General features: G+C 34.1%; 2 protein-coding genes across 3 annotated transcripts; both read left to right on the top strand.

The window, feature by feature from the left end:
• Positions 1 to 4644: 4644 nt before the first annotated feature.
• On the top strand, positions 4645 to 8894 carry LOC115708329 (NADPH:adrenodoxin oxidoreductase, mitochondrial). 2 transcript variants are annotated; one of them, XM_061114843.1, is made up of 13 exons: positions 4645 to 5028; positions 5130 to 5234; positions 5424 to 5537; positions 5632 to 5685; positions 6028 to 6144; positions 6424 to 6533; positions 6617 to 6690; positions 6829 to 6890; positions 7044 to 7242; positions 7399 to 7459; positions 7752 to 7819; positions 8218 to 8363; positions 8455 to 8894. In XM_061114843.1, exons 1-13 carry the CDS (start codon positions 4912 to 4914, stop codon positions 8686 to 8688), a joined length of 1461 nt encoding a protein of 486 aa, XP_060970826.1. In that variant the 5' UTR covers positions 4645 to 4911; the 3' UTR covers positions 8689 to 8894. The 2 variants fall into 2 exon arrangements, with proteins under 2 accessions (XP_060970826.1, XP_060970827.1); XM_061114844.1 differs by lacking the exons at positions 5424 to 5537; positions 5632 to 5685 and having other exon boundaries at positions 4672 to 5028.
• Positions 8895 to 15652: 6758 nt separating this feature from the next.
• LOC115712278 (pentatricopeptide repeat-containing protein At4g19191, mitochondrial) lies at positions 15653 to 17632 on the top strand. The gene has a single exon (XM_030640538.2). It carries the CDS (start codon positions 15659 to 15661, stop codon positions 17618 to 17620), a length of 1962 nt encoding a protein of 653 aa, XP_030496398.2. The 5' UTR covers positions 15653 to 15658; the 3' UTR covers positions 17621 to 17632.
• The last annotated feature ends 3281 nt before the right edge of the window (positions 17633 to 20913 follow it).

The raw sequence follows: 20913 nt of genomic DNA, 5'->3' as shown, positions 1-20913 counted from the left end.
GATACTAATTCTGTTTCTGTTTCCACAACTTCATCAACTGAACAGGCGGGTGCTGCTGGGCACACCCGCCCAGAAAAATGACTCTTATTAGTTGGAATGCTCGAGGGCTGGGGAACTCTCGAGCATTCAACCAGCTTTCCCTTTTGGTTAAGACTCACAGGCCGTTGGTTCTTTTTTTGATGGAAACTAGACTCAAGCCTCACTCTATCGATCGGTTTAAGACTTCTTTGGGTTTTGATTTTGGTTTAGAAGTCCCTAGATTGTCTTATGGGGGTGGCTTAATGTTATTATGGAAAGCTGATTGTCATGTAAATATTTTAAACTATTCCCTTAATCATATAGATTGTAATATCTCTTTTGATTCTAATGATATATGGCATCTTACTTGTTTTTTATGGTTCACTTGTGGCAAGTAATAGGCGTTTTACTTGGGATCTTTTGGATAAGATTTATTATAATGCTCCTAATCTTCCTTGGGTTGTTATAAGAGATTTTAATAGTTATTTGTTTAGTAGTGATAAATATGGTGGTCGAGTTAGTTCTAATTCTTATTCCTCTTCTTTTGCTGAGTTTCTTAATAAATTTTCTCTTATTCCTCTTCCTTTTATTGGTAATAAATTCACCTGGTATAACTCAAGTGTTAAAGAAAGGTTAGATTGGGTTGTTGTCTCTGAGTCTTGGTGTGACCTTTTTCCTAATAATTCTTTACATCATCTTGGTTTTTATGGCTCGGATCATAGAGCTCTTAAACTAGTTTTAGATAATAATTCGTATACTGTACCTAGTTTTGTCAATAAAAGGTTTAGGTTTGAAAATATTTGGTTGGAAGACCCTGATTTTTATTCTACTGTTAAAGATGCCTGGTCTGATCACTCTATTCCAATGTCTACTTCGGGGTTTCAGTCTTTCTTTAATAAGCAAGATCATTGTGTCAATCATCTCAAGTCTTGGGGTAAAAAACATAATTCTCTCTTTAAGACCAGAATTTCCCAGCTTAACTTGGAAATTGATCAACTCCAAAATAAGACGGCCCTTACCCTTCAGGAGTCCCGTAGGCTTAGTCATCTGAAGTCTGCTCTTGACTCTTTGCTGTATAAAGAGGAGATCTATTGGAGGCAACGAGCGAGGGTTAAATGGTTGAATGCTGGGGACAGAAATACAAATTTTTTTCATAAACATGCCTCTTTTAGGAAGAAAACGAATACAATCAAATTTCTTAAAGCTGAGGATGGCTCTCTTGTGAATACTCATGAGGGGATTGTAAATCTTATCACTGATTACTTTCAAAACCTCTTCTCTACCCAAGGCAGTGATGTGGATGCTGCTTCTACTATATTTTCCTATCTTAATTCTGGGTTAGAGGAGTCTGATGTTAGTTTTCTTGATCAAGACTTCACTCCGGATGAGGTTAGGAGAGCTGTTTTTCAAATCTCTGGTGATAAAGCAGTGGGTCTTGATGGCCTTAATGCTTATTTTTACCAGAAAAACTGGTCAGTTTTGGGAACCGATTTTACTAAGGCTATCTTGGATTGTCTTAATAATGGTGCGGACTTTGCCACGATCAACTATTCTCTCATTGTTCTTATCCCTAAAAAGCAACGTGCTCATTCTCTAAAGGACTTTAGAACTATTAGTCTTTGTACCACCTTTTACAAAGTTATCTCAAAAATTCATGCAAATCGACTAAAGGTTGTTTTGGATAAAATACTTTCCCCGAATCAAAGCGCTTTTATCTCGGGTCGTATCATCTTTGATAATATACTTCTTGCCAATGAGGTAGTTCATGCCATTAACAATAGGAAGAATGGGAAAGTTGGTTGGGCGGCCCTTAAGCTTGATATGTCCAAAGCTTTTGATAGGGTTGAATGGGGCTTTCTCCAAAGTCTTATGTATCATTTTAATTTCCCTGTTAAGTTCGTTTCTAATATTATGAAATGCCTAACCACTGCTACTATATCTTTCTCTGTTAATGGTGAGGTTTGTGGCAAAGTCTTTCCTACCAGAGGTTTAACGCAAGGAGATCCTCTTTCTCCTTACCTTTTTATCCTCTGTTCTGAAGGACTCTCTACACTCCTTCATCATTCTCAGCGTCAAGGGGTCCTTAAGGGTGTTGCTATCTCTCGCACTTCTCCTTCTCTCACTCATCTATTGTTTGCAGATGATAGCATTCTTTTTTGCATGGCTACGCCGTCTTCTTGTGAAGCTTTGAATTCAGCCATTCATACTTATTCTCAAGCTTCGGGCCAATTGATTAATTTTGATAAATCATCCATTTTGTTTTCCCCCAATACTTTGGCTAATGTTCGAGACATGTTTATGCATACTTTTCAATTACTTGATAAGCCTTTTATCTCTAAATACCTCGGACTTCCTCAATGTTTTTCTCGTGTTAAATATCAATCTTTTACTTTTCTTAAGGATAAGGTTTTGTCTGTTATCCAATCCTGGCATCATAAATGGTTTTCTAAGGCTGGCAAAGAAATCTTGGTCAAGGCTGTCCTTCAAGCCATTCCTTCTTATGCTATGGCTTGCTTTCGTGTTCCTACCAAAATCTGTAAAGAGCTTGAATCGATTGTGTCTAAGTTTTGGTGGGGCTCTTCCCCTAATCGTCCTTCAATTCATTGGAAAAAGTGGTCTATGATCTGTTAATCTAAATTTGTGGGAGGTATGGGCTTTAGGTCTCTGGTTCATTTTAATCAAGCCATGTTAGCAAAGCAGGCTTGGAGTTTTCCATACTCCTAATTCTCTACTCAGTCTTACTCTTAAGGCTAGGTATTTTCCACACACTTCTTTTCTTGATGCTGTTGCATGTCATAGTCCTTCTTTCTCTTGGAGAAGTATCTTGTGGGGTAGAGATCTTCTTAAGAGAGGGCTTCTTTGGAAGGTTGGCAATGGGCAAACTATTAATACACTTGAAGATCGCTGGTTGCCTAATTTTGCTCTTAAAAGCTCTGATTTGATAGCCACTCTCCCTTCTCCTTCTTTGTCATTTTTTATTTCTCCTTCTGGTGCTTGGGACTTGAATAAACTGAGATGTCATTTTCCTGATTTCATCATTGATAATATTTTGGATATACCTATAGCTGGCCATATGTGTCCTGATGTTTTAATATGGGGGAAGGAAAATTCTGGGATTTTCAGTGTTAAATCTGCTTATCATCTCGCTATTAGCTCTAGAGATATCCCATCTTCTTCATCTTTTTTGGGTAATAAACGTTTTTGGTCTAAGCTCTGGTCCTCACCTATTCCTGCTAAGGTTAAGCATTGTATTTGGCGTATTCTTCTCAATTCTATCCCTGTTGCTTCTAATCTTTATCATAGGCACATCATCCCTGCACCCTTTTGTCCTCTCTGTCATGTAGCACCAGAAACGGTAACACATGCTTTCCTTGAATGTTCTAGAGTTAAAACTGCCTGAAAAAATTCTTCCTTTTCTATTTTTTATGCAGAACACAAGTCTTTGAACATCAATGCCTATATTTCTAAGGCCTTTGAGATTTTCGATAAGCCAATGCTATGTATTTTCTTTTGTTTTCTTTGGATGGTGTGGTCACAAAGGAATAATTATTTTCACCATCATAGATGTTTGTCTCCAATGTTCATATATGATCATGCAGTTACTTATTTGCAAGATTTTGAGTTTGCCAATCTTAAAGCTAATGTTAGACGTAATGTGCAGCAATCTTCTAGCAGTCCTCATTCATCAGTTGCTCCATACCGATACAAGATCAATACCGATGCTGCACTTGATATTAATCTGAAGAAGCATAGTCTTGGTGTGGTTGTCCGAAATGGTCAAGATCAGGTGACTGCTGGCATTATTGCTCCAGTGGTTGGGAATGTGTCACCTGAAATTGCAGAAGCAAAGGCTATTCTTCTGGCTTTAGAATGGGCTCACAGTGTTAATCTTCCTGTTAGTATTTTGGAGTCTGATTGTAAGAGTTTAGTTGATAAAGTTAATGGTTCTTTTTGTAATTATTCTGTTATTAGTGATCTTGTAGTGCGTATTCGACACTTGTTATCGTTTAGTCCTGCCCTTATACTCTCTTATGTACCTCGTGAGTTCAATAAAATGGCTCACAATTGTGCTAGGGTGGGTTTAGGATTAGATAGCAAGTATGTTTGGAATGGTTGTTTGCATTCCTGCTTTTCTGAGGGATCTTGTTGCTGTGTACTCTATTTTCTCAGGTTATAAAGCTTTCTTTTCAAAAAAAAAAAAAAAAATACACAATCTTCTGTTTCCGTAAAAATTCCATTGTATACTTTTGCTAGTACGAGTTAGTAGTCAGTCTAACAAAAGTGTTAAAAGTACTAAGTTAATTAACACTTGATGCAACTTAATTGGTCAACTTTTTTTTTCTTATAAAAAAGTGTTTATATTGATTTTTTAAATATAAAAAACGATTTCACTCTATTAAATATATATATTTATAGTTAAATTTGTTTGGTAATACTTATTAAGAAGTGTTCTATTTTTTTTTTTTATATCATTTAAATATTATATTTTTACATATATTTTATTAATTAAAATAAAAAATATGAAAATGAGTAAAAAAAAAATAATAAAAAATTAATTAATTTAATAAAAGAGAAAAAAAAGAAAAAAGGTATAAAATATATTTTACCCCTCCACTATTTCAAGGCTAAATGTAGAAAAAAATTTATTATAATTTGAATGAGTGATAATAGCTACGAGTTTAAAAGCATTAGCTCTTACCTATTATAACTGTGAGTGCTCTTATATGTTGTAGTAACACTCATTCCTATTGAATTTTGTTTTTGTGTCCGTTGCATTCTAATTCCCCTCCCTCCAAAATCCAAGAATAATTTTCCAATTCGGAGACAGGAATTGGAATCGCAAGCCCTAGCATCTCCCATGTAAAGTGAAAACTGTCGAATTTTTCCTTGAGAATGGTGATTTATCGAGCAAGTTCATGGCTTTCCAGAGCCTTCTCCACTGTTTCTTCACACCCTCTACGTGTATGTATTGTTGGAAGTGGACCAGCTGGTTTCTACACGGCTGAGAAGGTAACCTCTCTCTTTATTTATACTTGTCTCACTTTGTGTGGATACCTGTTTGGTTACCAAGGAAAAGTGTTAATTTTGGAATTTTCTGATATGGGTATTAGATGCTGAAAGCACACCAAGAAGCACAGGTTGATATTGTTGACCGCTTGCCCACACCTTTTGGATTAGTCCGCTCCGGCGTAGCACCTGATCATCCTGAAACTAAGGTCACCCTTTATCTGATAATTCTTATTTAAATATCCAAGTTTGACTTGTGCTTTTTTGTTTTTGGTTTGGATATACTGAAATGAGTACATTGCAATTATCATGATTGTTTGCATTTGAGACTTGTCAATTAAATCGTCCAATATATATGTTTCTTAATTTAGCTTAGTTCATCAGAAAATTTGCAACAGGTTGTAGTCAATCAGTTTTCACGTGTTGCTCAACATGAAAGATGCTCTTTCTTTGGAAATGTCTTTCTTGGATCGTCCATTTCTCTCTGTGAGCTTCGCAAGCTGTATGACGTGGTTTGTTTCCACTTCAAGATGAATTTTGGTTTATGTGGGCTTTGCCATTTTGGTGTGGACATTTTTTTTACTGATGTAGTTTGGATATGAGCAGGTTGTGCTTGCCTATGGTGCCGAAAGTGATAGAGTTCTTGGCATTCCAGGAGAAGTATGTTTAGAGAACTTGATGCTCTGTGATTTTGCATTTTACTTTTAATTTATTTTTATATATAACTGTGTATTTTGCCCCCTGTATTACTAATTCCACCGGGAGAGACCCCATGCACCCCAGTGCCAAGTCCTGGAAGACAACAAAGATGTGTGCAGCTACTAAGATTTAAATTTGTGATGTTTTCTAAAGTCCTTCCTTGCTGCTACACCAATGCCCTGGGGGCAGTGCTTTTGCTTTTCTTGATAATGGTTTTTGACAAATTAAATTTAGTGCGTTTTGATCATTTATTGAGTTTGCTTTTGCAAATGATTAATGTTTTATGCTCTTTTTCTTCTCTAGGATTTGGCCGGGATATACTCAGCAAGAGAATTTGTTTGGTGGTATAATGGTCATCCAGATTGTGTAGGCCTTAATCCTGACTTAAAAAGCACTGATACTGCTGTAATTCTTGGCCAGGTATTTAAATTGTTGATGGATTGTTGATCAGAAAGGTTGTTAATTTTTTCAATCTCCTAACAGTAACTTTAATCAGTTGGTCTTCCTTTCTCATTGAGGCCCAGGTCAAAAATTCTAAACTATTTTATGAGCTAACAATGATGATTGAACAGGCTATATCTCAAGTGGTTGGGTGAGGGAGGGTTGTGGGGACTAACTATTTCTTCTAAGATACATACACATTCGGATTTCCTTAATAATTAAGTTTTCTTGTCATTAAACTTGTTTTTTAACTTACAGGGTAATGTCGCTCTTGATGTTGCACGTATTCTTTTAAGACCAACTGCAGAATTGGCGACAACTGACATTGCAAGCCATGCATTGGCTGCTCTCAAGGAGAGCAATATAAGGTTTGTTGGCTTGCTACACTGATCTCTATGCTATAAGGAATGTTATGCTATGCTAAATCTTATTGAAAATTATGCTATTTTAGGAAGGTGTACTTGGTTGGTAGACGTGGACCAGTCCAAGCAGCTTGTACCACTAAAGAGCTTCGTGAACTTCTTGGTACTTTTAGCATCATGCCACCTTTGGTTTTAACATAGATATCTAAATATGATTATGTTTATAATTATGTTTTCATATCACGTGATGCTGAGAAATATGTTTATAGAGTATGCTTGACCTGTAGGTTTTTTTTCCTAGGTATTAGAGATCTGTATGTTCATATACAGAAAGAAGATCTTCATAAAACCCCAGTAGATGAGGTATTTCTTATCTTATTTAGATTTACATATTACACTTAATCATATTAATATTTTACATTAAAATAAAGCCATGTTTTAGTGGTTGGATGATTTTATTGTTCGTATTGTTTCTTTCAACTTATGTTATTATTTGTACGTGACATCTTTTGCAAGGAAGAGCTGAAGAATAATCGAATTCAGAGAAGGATTTATGAGTTGCTTTCTAAGGCAGTCACCACAGGACCTTCTCACCCCAGTCCAGGACAACGCGAGCTACACTTTGTCTTTTTTCGGAAACCTGATAGGTTTCTACAATCACATGAAAGAATCAGCCATGTAGCTGGTGTCCGCCTTGAGAAGACAAGTCTTCATGGTATGTACTGTATGTTAGCAGTTGTAATATAATTGCTTATCTGACTTTGGAAAGCAATATGGCCTTACCTAAAAGAAAGAAATATAGAAATTAGATCCAAATGTTTGGGTTTTCTTGTTTAGATTGAAATGTTATTTATTTATCTTCCTTTCATAGGTGTTGAACCTGGAAAACAGATAGCTGTGGGTACCAAACAATTTGAAGACCTTGGATGCGGGTACCTTGTTTTGCATCTCTAGATTTGATCATTTACAGTTTTAATCAACGAGGCATTTATCCATTTACTGATACTAGATGTTGGTCTATTCCACATAATTATTTTATTCTAATGGTCATGTCATGTCACTGAGTAGATTGGAAATTGGAATTTTTTTCCTTCCAGAAACCGATAATTTGATTTACCAGATGAGGAAGTTGGAAGAATTAATATTCCTTCTTCCTTTATTGATGTCGCAATTATTTTGGATCAAGTTTCTGCCTAGTTTCTAATATGCAATCTGTTCTGGTAGGATGGCGCTAAAGAGCATTGGATACAAATCAAAACCAGTTGATGGCTTACCCTTTGATAATCAACAAGGTATGTTACAAAATCCTAATTTTAGTTGGATTTTAAAAGGTTTCATTTGGTTTTTCCTTTCTTCTTTGGAGAAAACTTGGTATGTGCTGGTTCATATTTTGTCTTCGAAATTTGACAAGATAAATTGAAATCCCATGTATGTAGAATACAAAACATAACAATTTTGTTATATATCTGATCCTCCTTCCATCCGTGTCTTTCTTTTGGGGTGATTGAGGGTGGTTCAATTGCTTTTAATAGATTTCTGGCATGGCACCTTTAAATGGAAAAAATGATCCAAATTCGATAAGTGTTTATTTTAGCTTATGGCTTGAACATAACTAAAGTTAAAGAAGGCTTGATATCATTAGATTCATTTCAGTTCTAAGTGTTATCCCATTCCCTAACCTGTTTCTCAGGTATTGTTCCAAACATCAAAGGTCGAGTTTTGAGTGATACAAGTACAGATTCTCAACTGGTCGAGGAAGGTTTGTATGTATGTGGGTGGTTGAAGAGAGGACCAAGTGGAATCATTGGTACAAACCTCTACTGTGCTGAAGAAACTGTAAGTTGTCTCTTGCATTGCATACTAAGCTTCTCATTATAGTCCGTCAAACCAAAATATGATTACCTAATTGAACTGATGGACATGGCAGGTCGCAAGCATATCCGAAGATGTCGAGCAAGGATTATTAAAATCGACTTCTAGGTCGCCCAAGCCGGGAAGAGAGGGTCTTCTTCAGTTGCTGGATGATCGTAATGTCAGAGTTCTACCATTTACTGCTTGGGAAAAGATAGATTCTGAAGAAAGAAGGCGTGGGAGCATAAATAACAAGCCCCGGGAAAAACTGGCGACATGGGAAGAGCTGCTGAAAGTAGCAGGGGAGTAATTTCAGGCTCCAATGTACTCTTTTTCGGATTTTCTTTTTGAACTAGAAGAAGAGTTCTTAGTCTTATTCATTTAAGTTTATTTTTGTGATTCTTCTTGTTCACTCATTCCAATTTTATGATGCATCAAGATTGAAGATGTCTATTTGAGACTATTTGAGACTATTATTTTTATAGAGAATAAAATAAGTAAGATTTTTACTCGGAACTATTACTATTAAAATTCACCTACCAATTTTGTTTGGTTAAAAATTTATCTAAACTATTAGAAATCAATTTTCTATCAAACATTCGGATATGCAATTTGATTGTAGTGATAGTTTGGGTGGTTCAACACTGTAATTTAGAGGGGTATAATTTGACAGAACATCCTTGTAGAGAATGGTGAATAGAATTGTATATTGTATTCTATAGAATAGTATATATTTATATATAAAGTTAGGAGACTAAATAGTAAATTACTAAATACAAATAGGAAACTACTAAATACAAGTTATTGTAATTTTTACAACTAATATACAACTAATATTCTAACACTCTCCTTCAAGTTGGAACATAAATGTTAATCATGCATAGCTTGTTACAAAGATAATCAATCCACACCCCATTCAATTTTTTTGTAAGAATATCTCATAATTGTTATCCGGTCTTTACATATCTTGTGGAGATTAGACTTTGTTGAATTTTCTTACATAAAAATGACAATCAATCTCAATGTGCTTAGTTCGCTCGTGGAACACGAGATTTGAGGCAATATAAAAAGCAACTTGATTATCACACTACAATTTTGCTGAAATAGAAGTCTTAATCCCGACTTTAGTCAAAAGTTGATAAATCTATATTACCTCACACACAGACTGTGCCATAGTTCTTTATTCTGATTCAGCACTGGATCTAGACGCAATATTTTGTTTCTTACTCTTCCAAGAGATTAGATTGCCCCCAATAAATACACAATATCCTGAAATGGATTATCAATCTACTTTAGAGCTTGCCCAATTTGCATCAGAGAAACACTCAATCTAGGTATGTCCATCATCCTTGTAAACTATACCTCGTCTTGGTGCTCCTTTCAAGTAATATAAAATTTTCTCTAGTGCTGTCCAATAATGAATTGTTGGAGAAGACATAGACTGACTAATGACACTAATTGAGAATGCAATATTTAGACGATTCACAGTTAGATAATTCAACTTTCCAATAAATCTGCAATATTTCTCAGGGTCTTCAAATGGTTTCCCATCACGTGTAAGATGCACAACTGGATTCATTAGAGCACTACAAGGTTTTGCTCCCAATTTTCTTATCTCAGTTAACAAATCAAGTACATACTTCATTTGAGATAGAAAAACACCTTGTTTACTCCAAGTAACTTCCATACCCAAGAAATCCTTGAGCTCCCCTAAATCCTTCATGTGAAAATGGGTATGAACGAAAGACTTAAAGGATGAGATGCCTTCAGTATCATTTTTAGTGATAACGATGTCATCAACATACACCACTAACAAAATTATACCAACAATTGATCTTTTATAGAACACATAATGATCTGACTTACTTTTCAACAAACCAAATTTCTCAACAGTCTGACAAAATTTACCAAACTAAGCACGAGGGCTTTGTTTCAATCCATATAAAGATTTGCGAAGACGACAAATTGTCCCTAACTCTCCCTGAGCAACAAATCCGGGAGGTTGCTCCATATACCCTTCTTCCTCAATATCTCCATGAAGAAACGCATTTTTAATATCAAGCTGATGCAAAGGCCAATGCTGAGTAGCTGCCATGGAAATGAACAATCAAATAGATGTGAGCTTAACAACAGTAGAAAAAGTATCATAATAGTCCACTCCATAAGTTTGAGCATAACTCTTGGCAACAAGATGAGCCTTTAAGCGAGCAATTGTTCCATCTTGATTGAATTTAACCGTAAACACCTATTTGCACCCTATGGCCTGTTTTCCTGAAGGTAAATTAACTAAGACCCAAGTACCATTGGCAACTAAAGCATTCATCTCTTCTATCATTGCAGCAAGCCAACCAGGATGAGACATTGCTTCATGAATAATTTTAGGAATAGTGATAGAATTAAGAGAAGCAATAAAAGAGCAAGAAGAAGAGAAGAGATGATTATAAGAAACAAAAGAAGAAATAGGACAAGTACATTGGCGTTTACCTTTATGTAGTGCAATGGGAAGATTATCTTTGAGTTCCAGATTTGATGACGAAGATGCGGGTGCAGGACAATAAATGGGAGGTGGAGGAGGGGGACGCCTAGTGTACACTATATGAGGTCGAGGGAGTGGTGGAGGTGTAGGCATTGTGGGAGTTATGACCGAGGTAGGTAAAAGAATAAGAGACTCGTCAGAACATGTATGAGGCGTAGAGGATGTGATAGAATATACCAACAAATTATCATCCTCCCCCTGACGAGTAAGAGTAGTTGAAGATGAAAAAAACAGTGTATTTTCCACAAAGGTAACATCAATTGAAACAAGATATTTGTTGAGATCAGGACAATAACACCTATACCCTTTTTGAAGGCGAGACTAACCAAGAAAGACACACTTTAATGCCTTAGGGTCTACGTCGGTGACATGTGGACAAACATCGCAAGCAAAACAAACACTGACAAATACTCGAGGAGCAACTTGAAACAATGACTTACTAGAAAAAGAAATTTTAAATGGGATCTCACCATCAAGTACAGAAGATGACATGCGATTAATAAGAAAGCATGTTGTGAAAACTGCATCGGCCCAAAAAGGTTTAAGAACTTTCATTTGAAACATGAGGGCACATGCGGTTTCAAGAAGATGTCTGTTTTTACGTTTTGCGACACTATTTTGAGGTGCAATATCAACACAAGAAGTTTCATGAAGTATGACATTAGAGGCCATGTAAGATTGAAATTGAGTAGATGTGTACTCTTTGGGATTATCACTTCTCAAAGTACGAACATATACATTAAGTTGATTTTGAATCTTAGCACAAAAAAGCACAGAATATAAAAAATAACTCAGACAATTTTTAATTAAATATAACCAAGTTACACGAGAATAATCATCCACAAAAGTAACAAAATACCTGAATCTAGCTTGAGACAAAATAGGAGAAGGACCTCAAACATCAAAATGAACTAACTTAAAAGAAATACTAGCATGCTTATTGACTCGAGGACTCAAACTAACACGCTGATGTTTGGCAAACTAACATGACTCACAATCTAATGAAGACAACTTACTATATTGATAAAAAAGTTTCTTGAGCAAAGGAAGGGATGGATGACCCAAATGACAATGATCCTCAAAAGCGAAGAAACACTCGAACAAGCAATAGAGATTGGTGGAAGTGGGCCAAGAACATACAAGCCACTAGATTCATGTCTTTTACTAATAATATTCTTCTTCATAAGATCCTGAAACAAACAATGATCGAGAAAGAATGAGATGCAAAATTTAGATTACGAGTGAGTTGACTAACAGAAAGCAAATTAAAGGACAAATTAGGTAAATGTAAGACTGATGACAAAGTGAGCATAGGTGTAGGAACAACAGTGCCATATCCAAGTACATAAGATGTTGATCCATCAGCTAAGGTAACAATAGAAGTGGAACTATGAGACTGAAAAGTGGAAAAGAGATTGGAATTACCTATCATATGACTTGTGGCACCAGAATAATAACCCATTTTGAGGATTTGGAAAGAAGACATGCATTAGAGTTACCTGAATCAGCAATCACAGTGACAGAAGGAGAAGAATACTTAAGTGTTTCTTGATACCTTGAGAACTTGGCGAATTCATTAGCAAAAATAAGGACTGATTTGTCAAATGCATCACTAGTGCTTGCAATATTAGTAGTGTTGTTGTCGATTTTTGAACTATAACTTCCTACAGTCAAACTTGGTGTGACATGGTTTCGTATAATATTTTCACATGATGCTCCCAGAATCTGGTGTTCGATTATCATGTCCTTGTGAATCACCTCCTTTGTATCCACTTGGAGTAGAAATTTTTTCTGGTGCAAAATTATTACGACTCACCAAGGCGCTATTAAGAGGAACTGAAGAGGTAGTTTCTGTGGGAATAACAAGAGTAAATACATCTTGTAAAGAGGAGACATCAGAACCAGAGAGAACTTGTGACTTTGCAGAGTTAAATTTAGACGAGAGTCATGCAAAAAAACTCCTAATAGCCATCTGCTCTCATTGGTTGTTACACTTTCACATCAAGACTAAATGGCAATAACACATTAAGCTCTTCATATGATTTTTTAAATGCCATAAAGTAACTTAAGAGACTTATCTTATTTCTGTGCATGATAAAAAACTTTACAAACATCATATATGTGAGATATGTTGTCTTTGTTAGAACACAAAAACTCCAAGTAATACACTAGTTCTTTAATTAATTCACATTAATTAATCAAACTAATTACCTCATGATCGATATAATTTTGAATTTGAAGGAACAAGCGAGCATCCTCACAGAGCCATATTTTCCTTGAATCGTCTTTTTCTTTGAGAGGATCGTCAGTCAAGTGATCATCTTTGTCAATACTCCTCAGATACAATCAAATTGTCTTCCTCCATTCCAAATAATTTGAACCAATCAATTTATGGTCTGTGATTTTAGACATCACGGGAACCACATAAAAAATAACGACTGATTTTGAATCTAATTTTATCTCTATCATAATCTCGAAAGCAAAAACAATTGAAAGAGAAAAGGAAGAAAAAGAACAACAAAGAATGAACACCCAAACACGAAGAAGACAAAAAATACCAAATTATAACTTGAGATAGATGCAAGTGGACTTAGAAGAATCGAGTAAAGAATTAAAAAAAGAATGTCGTCAAAGACGCTGTCACATGCCCCTCCACGCGCCAGTGCGTGGGATGTGCACAAAAACTTTAGGCGGTGCGTGAGCCCCACGTGCGAGGAGTTCAACAATCGGACTTCGGGGTTTGGCAGATCAGTGGCTGGGTAATCCTCTTGAGTGGCAGTGAGAATAAACTTGCACTCTAAATAGGGTTTTTGAAAAAGAACCCTAAACTGAAACCCTAATCTCTTTTTTTTTTTTTTTTTTTTTTTTATGAACCTTAATTTTGAATTTCAAATTTTAAATCACAATTTTAAGTATGACTTTGATACCATGTAGAGAATGGTGAATAAAATTGTATATTGTATTCCTTAATATAGTATATATTTATATATAAAGCTAGAAGACTAAATGAAAAACTACTAAATATAAATAGAAAACTACTATATACAAGTTACCTTAATTTTTACAACTAATATACAACTAATATTCTAACAATCCTAAATACAAATATCTACTAAAACAACACAATCTTAAATAATACTACATCCATATATGAGCAACAAGCTCCTAACAAGCCTTAAATGGTATATCCTTAATGATCTGGATCTAAAAATATAGAGTTTGTCTTTATATGTTTTATAGACACCTTATTACTCTGAACTTCATTTTACTAAAATGCACCCGATTGATTTATATTTTACTAAAATATGGAGTTGGTAAGTGATTTTCTTTTTAGGAGGTTTCTTCACTTTTGTAATAACTTAGTAAGTTTAAGTTGCTCTTGCTCAATTATTTGGGAGATTTGTATTTGTTTTTGTTGGGGTATCAACTCAAATTCTATATTGGAAGAATAGACAAGAGTTGTATTGGATATAAGTGTTCCACCTACTCCATTAGTATAAGGCTTTTTAGGAAGGTACCCAAAAATAAAACTGTTAAGGATTAGACCAAAGCAGACAATATCATACTAATGTGGGAGTTAAGGTGAGGTAGCAGCCCGACAAGGTGGAAGAACAGGTGCTAACAAGTGGTATTAGAGCCAAAGGTTTAAGAGCACTAGGATAGTGGGCTACATTTGCAATGTGTGGGAGAAGCTCTCATTGTGATGACCTCGCGGTTGAAGATCTATATGGTGTCTTGTATCGAAAGTCTACCTGATATTATGGTGGTCAGGCGGCGTCTCTCATTGATGATTATGGCGGTACAAGATGGAGATCGGTATTAGGACCTGTGTTGAAAGTTTTCATGACAAAGGTGGTGGTTAGGCAGCGAGTTCCGTTGGTGATAGAGGTGACATAAGGTTATTTTGTTGGAGGGGAGGCCACGAGTATGTGGTCCTTGGTTTGAGGAGAGGATTGTTGGATTATCAATCCAAATCCCGCATTGGAAGAATAGACAAGAGTTGTATTAGATATAAGTATTTCACCTACTCCATTAGTATAAGACCTTTTGGAAAAGTACCCAACAAGGTGAAAGAAGGAGACCCAACAATTTTTGCAGCAATTCAAACCAATAATGGACTTGTTTCTTTTTACGTAATTTTGTTTATCTTTTAAAAATAATTGTACGAAGAATTTATGTTTTTAGTTAAAGTAATTAGTTTTATAAGCTTTTCTTCAAAACTAAAGATGAAAAACAAGTGTTACAATTACAAAATTAAAATATTTAAATGGAAATTTTAAATTAATAATTTTATATTTTAAAAATATAAAAGAATTGGGGGACTTACCATTTTCTTTAGGACTTAACATTTCCAGTCTTGATAGAGACCTTGACAATTGTCTTCCTGGTTACAAAATTATTTGGTTATCTTTAATGGCTAATTTCTCCTAAAATATAGTATAATAAAGTGCTCAACGACACACAATGTTTGAATGATTATTAAAGACATAAACTTGTTAATTATTTGCCTCTTGAATTGATTCCTCTTTAGGTTTAGTGCTTTAAGACAGCATTATGGATTTTTTATTTTGCTCTATAACAGTAAATGTGGTAGTTGGTTAAATGTGTTCAGTGTTTTCTGAGACTATTCTTCTAAAAAAGAAAAATTAAAGACATAATTTATGTATAATTTAATTTTGAATTGTCTAAGATTATAATTCTTACATATGATTTATGTCCTTGATTAGACGAGTACAAATGAGAGATGATTCCATCCTTCTCACTCACTCCATATCTCAACCGTTTTTCAATTTTTTCGACCGTTGGAGTCTGGAACTCCACCATAAGAGAGGCTGTGAATCAAGGCCATTCCCACAAAGCACTTAGTCTATATCGCCAAATGAAACAAAATGGTGTAGAGCCTAACAATTTCACTTTTCCCTTCGTAGCCAAAGCTTGTTCGAAGCTATCCTATGTCAGAATATCCCAGATGGTTCATACCCACGTTGTGAAATCTTCATTTCAGTTTGGTGTCTTTGTGCAAACAGCTGTGGTTGATATGTATGTGAAGTGCGGTCAGTTAGGTGTTGCCTACACTGTGTTCGAGAAAATGACCGTGAGAGATGTGGCTGCTTGGAATTCAATGATTCTGGGATTTGCTCACTCAGGTTTTCTTGATAGAGTTCTATGTCTATTTTGTCAGATGATGTTTTCTGGGATTCGGCCTGATACGGTGACCGTTTTGGGGTTGACTCAAGTGAGCTCACACTCAAAGAACGTCAAATTACTGAAAGCTATTCAATCGCTTGGAATTCAACTCGGATTAGATGCTGATATTTCTCTAGCTAACACTTGGATTGGTGCCTATGCCAAATGCGGTGATCTTCATTTAGCAAAGGTCGTATTTGATGGGATTGACTTGGGTGTGAGATCAGTTGTCTCTTGGAATTCAATGATAGCAGCTTACTCAAACTTCGAAAAGTTTCGTGATGCTCTAAATTGCTACAAACTGATGTCGTGTGATGGATATAGAGCCGATTCTAGCACTGTTGTCAGCTTGCTCTCATCGTGTGCACAACCAGAAGCTATGCTTCAAGGTACTTTGATTCATTGTCATGGAATTCAACTGGGTTGTGATTATGATATTTCTGTTGTTAACACTCTTATATACATGTATTCTAAGAGTGGTGACATTGTTTCTGCAAGGCTTCTATTTGACAACATGCCTTGTAGAACATGTGTTTCGTGGACTGTTATAATTAGCGGCTATGCTGAGAAAGGGGATTTAGATGAGGCATTGAGATTGTTTCATGCTATAGAAGCAGCCGGTGAGAAACCTGATTCAGTTACCGTGCTTTCTCTTATTTCGGGCTTTGGCCAAACAGGAGCACTTGAGCTAGGTAAATGGATCCACAGCTATGCATTTTCAAACGGATTAAGACACAACACGGTGGTGTCCAATGCTTTAATTGACATGTATGCAAAGTGTGGAAGTATGAATGATGCGCGAGACCTCTTTAGCATCATGCCCGAAAAAACTCTTGTCTCCTGGACAACAATGATTGCAGGGTGCGCTTTGAATGGTGAAGTTAAAGAAGCTTTCGATCATTTCAATTCAATGGTGAGCTCAGACATGAAGCCAAACCACATCACATTTCTTGCTGTTCTTCAAGCTTGTACTCACTCTGGTATCCTAGAGAAAGGTATGGAGTACTTTAATATGATGACAAGTAAATATTTCATAGATCCTGGCTTAGACCATTATTCTTGTATGGTGGATCTCTTTGGTCGTAAAGGAAAAATAAAAGAAGCCTTGGAGCTAGTTCAAAACATGCCAGTTAAACCTGATATTGGTATTTGGAGCTCGTTGCTTAGTTCTTGTAAGATTCATAGAAACGTAGAAATTGGCAAGTATGTATCCGATCGTCTGTTCGAGCTAGACCCTTTGGTTGCAGTCCCATATGTTGAGATGGCTAACATATATGCATCAGATCAAAGGTGGGATGATGTTGCGGCAATAAGAAAAATGATGAAAAGTAATAAAGTGAAGAAATTCCCAGGGCAAAGCATTGTCCAAGTGAATGGTAATCGTCATGTTTTTGGAGTTGAAGATAGGGGTCATTCTGAGGATTTGTTTATATATGAGGTGTTAGATAGTTTGTTTTTGCAACTGAAAGAAGAAGAAGAATACTCAGTTCAGTTAAACCAGGAATATGATCTCCATTGAAGTTTTTCTTTATATATTTATTATATATATATATATTATTGACAGTGATCGATCAACTTATATATTTATATGACAAGCTAATTATTAATAAGCACAGCAACAACGTTGTTGATCGACACATTGATAAGTAGCCACATATGAGCCCATTTTCAATTGACAATTTCGGAGGCATTCTTCTGTGTTGCAATTCGGAATGTGAAAAACTATGTTGCAACGCCCCTTTAGATCTTCATCACCATTTTCATGTACTTCATTACCTGTACATCCAAAATAAAACTTCTTTATTAGATAATATAAGGTATTACATCAAAAAATCTATATATATATATATACGAAATTATGTGTATGACAAAATCATTAAGATTATTTCTCATTACCTGCAGACGTATGGACGAGAAGAAGAACAAAAACTATAAAACAAACATATGAAGCTTTCATGATGATTTGAAAGTGTAGGTTATGGAAAACAAAATATATGATGTTTTACTATTCTGTACCAAGAACTAGAATAATGTATTTGTATAGAACAAAATGCTAATCATTATAAATGGACAATTTAAACAAATATATGGTAAGTAAATGAATTTTTATTGGTGGTTTCTAGATATTGGATATTCTACACTATAAAATAAATGGGTACATAAAAGTTGTTTTTATATCTTTTCAAAAAAAAGAAATAATAAAATAAAATAGACATTACAAAAAAATAAAATAGGCATCACAGTGTTTTTTCCCTCTTTGGACCTTAGGCCTATGTTTAATCAGTAGACAATCTCTTAAATATATACACATTAGCAAAATAATAATAATAATAATAATAACATACAAAATCTATTTATTTTTTGTTGGTTTTGTATTTTCTTGCTTTGTATGTAGTATCCTAAATAATACTGTAATTTGTTGTTTGAGAGAGAATAAAATTTTGGACAGAGCACATGGATCTTTAAAACCAAACACTTTAAGGCCTTTTCTTTCCTAGACTTATGCAGGGATTGGAGTGCTTTGATGTAAAACTTAGGAATTCTTTCTTTTTGTATGTTTGGTCACTCAATGTGCAAACTCATTGTATTGTTATAATTTTATGTACCAAGATTTTTCTCCGCCAAAAATGAGGCTTTAATAATATCGGAGGAGCCTTGCCAAGTGAGCTCCTTCTCTTTTTCAAAAAAAAAAAAAACATTGTAATTTGTTGTGATTACACAGATTACAAATCTATCTAGAAAGATTTGAAGGCATATTACCTATTATTTGTTGCAATAGTATCTTATTTTGCATTTTGTAATATTATTGGAGGATATTTTTATGCATAAATACTTAAATGAATCTTTAGATATTATAAAATATTATAATTTAGAAAAAGAAAATAGAAAAAAGATGAGATTTTTTTTTAAAATTGTAGTCTAATGGGTGATTTCTTATTTATATACATAAGAGAATTAAATATTAAGAAACTAAGAAAAAGAAAAACTAAGAAAAAAAATATATTGATTACAATTAATGGTAATAAATAAAAGATTTGGACATCCATATAATTATTAATATTTATAGAATAATTAGCAATTTTACCCCCTGAACTTTCGACTATACTGATTTTACTCCCTAAAATATACGGCTTGTTAAGAATTTTTCATGAACTTTTATATGTACAGAAATTTAGTCCTTCTGTTAGGTTCCGTCCCATTATTCCGTTTAAAATGCTGACTTGTCTTTGTAAATTAGTCATTTTACCCCTAAACTTTGACAACTATCAAATTGTACCCCCTCAAAATAAAAATAAGAAAGATTCAACATTTTTTTTTAGTAAATCTTAAAAAATTAATTTAGATCTTAAGAAAAAATCATTTTGAATGATTAAGAAAATTAAACAATAAATTTAAATTTTAAAACTAATTAAGTAATTTAAAAATTATTTATATTTTATTATAAATTCATTTAGATATTAAAAAAAATATATTAAAATTTAATTTTTGTAAAAATTAATTTTACGAGAACAAACATGAGTATATTTTTTTTCTCAAAAAATGTAGATTTATTTAAGTAAACACATTATTTTTTTAGTTTAATTTATAATTTTTTTTTCAAAACAGTTTTATATTTTTATTGAATTTTTAATTATTTTTTTTATTAGTTAAGAAATAAGTTAATAATATAAATAAGTTTGATTTTTTCTTCAAAAAGTTTTAGTTTATTTAAAAATTTTATTAGATTCTCAATAATTTTAGTTTGATTTTGTATGATACGTGTTTATAAATAAAATAAAGTTTGAAAATATTTTTTTAGAAATAATTTAAGTTTTTTGTTAAGTAAAATTAATATTTTTATCAAGTCTTTTAATAATTTTTATTATTTTTTCAGAATCAATAGAATATTATAATTGCTTTACAAAAATTAAAAATTATTTTTTAATAATAGGGGCAAAATTTTGTATTGGTCAAAATTCAGGGGGTAAAAATACTAATTTTTAACGGTTAAAGAAACGTAATCTAACAGAAGGGGCATAATTATGTAACTGGGGAAATTTTTAACAAGTCATATATTTTAAGGGGCAAAATCAGGTAGTATCAAAAGTTCAGGGAGCAAATGCTAATTATTCATATTTATAACACCCCCCTTGGATGTCCATAATAACTATCTCATTAAAAACCTCGTCAAGAAAATCCAGTGGGACAAAACTCGGTCAAGAAAAAAAGAGTGCAGTATGAAATTACTCCCCCTCATTTCGGCATTCATAGAGATCTTTTAATTGGCGCATTCCAATCTTGTGAACCATCTTCTCAAAAGTTGATGTTGGTAATGACTTTGTGAATGAGTTTGCAAGATTATCATCACTTGATCGAATTTGTTGAACATCAAAATCACCATTCTCTTAAAGATTGTGTGTAAAGAAGCATTTTGGTGAAATGTGTTTAGTTTTATCTCCTTTAATGTACACTCCTTTAAGTTGGGCGATGCAAGCAGCATTATCTTCATAGAGAATTGTTGGTACTTTTTTATTAGATGTTAACCACATGTCCCTCGAATATGTTGTGTCATTGATCTTAACGAAAACACATTTTTCACTTGCCTTGTCAATTACAAGTATCTCAGTGTTATTTGAAGAAGTAGCCACCAGAGTTTGCTTTGTTGACCGCCAGGTTATAGCAGTGTCACTGCAAGTGAACAAATAGCCAGTTTGAGATCTGACTTTATGTGGATCAGAAAAATATCCTGCATCTGCGTAGCCAATAAGTTATGACCCACAATTATTAGAATAGAACAATCATTTATCAATAGTACCTTTAAAGATGATGAAG

The sequence above is a fragment of the Cannabis sativa genome, chromosome 4, assembly GCF_029168945.1.
Source record: "Cannabis sativa cultivar Pink pepper isolate KNU-18-1 chromosome 4, ASM2916894v1, whole genome shotgun sequence".
Taxonomy (NCBI): domain Eukaryota; kingdom Viridiplantae; phylum Streptophyta; class Magnoliopsida; order Rosales; family Cannabaceae; genus Cannabis; species Cannabis sativa.
The sequence above is the reverse complement of the archived record's forward strand: the minus strand, read 5'-3'. Positions and strand labels throughout refer to the sequence as shown.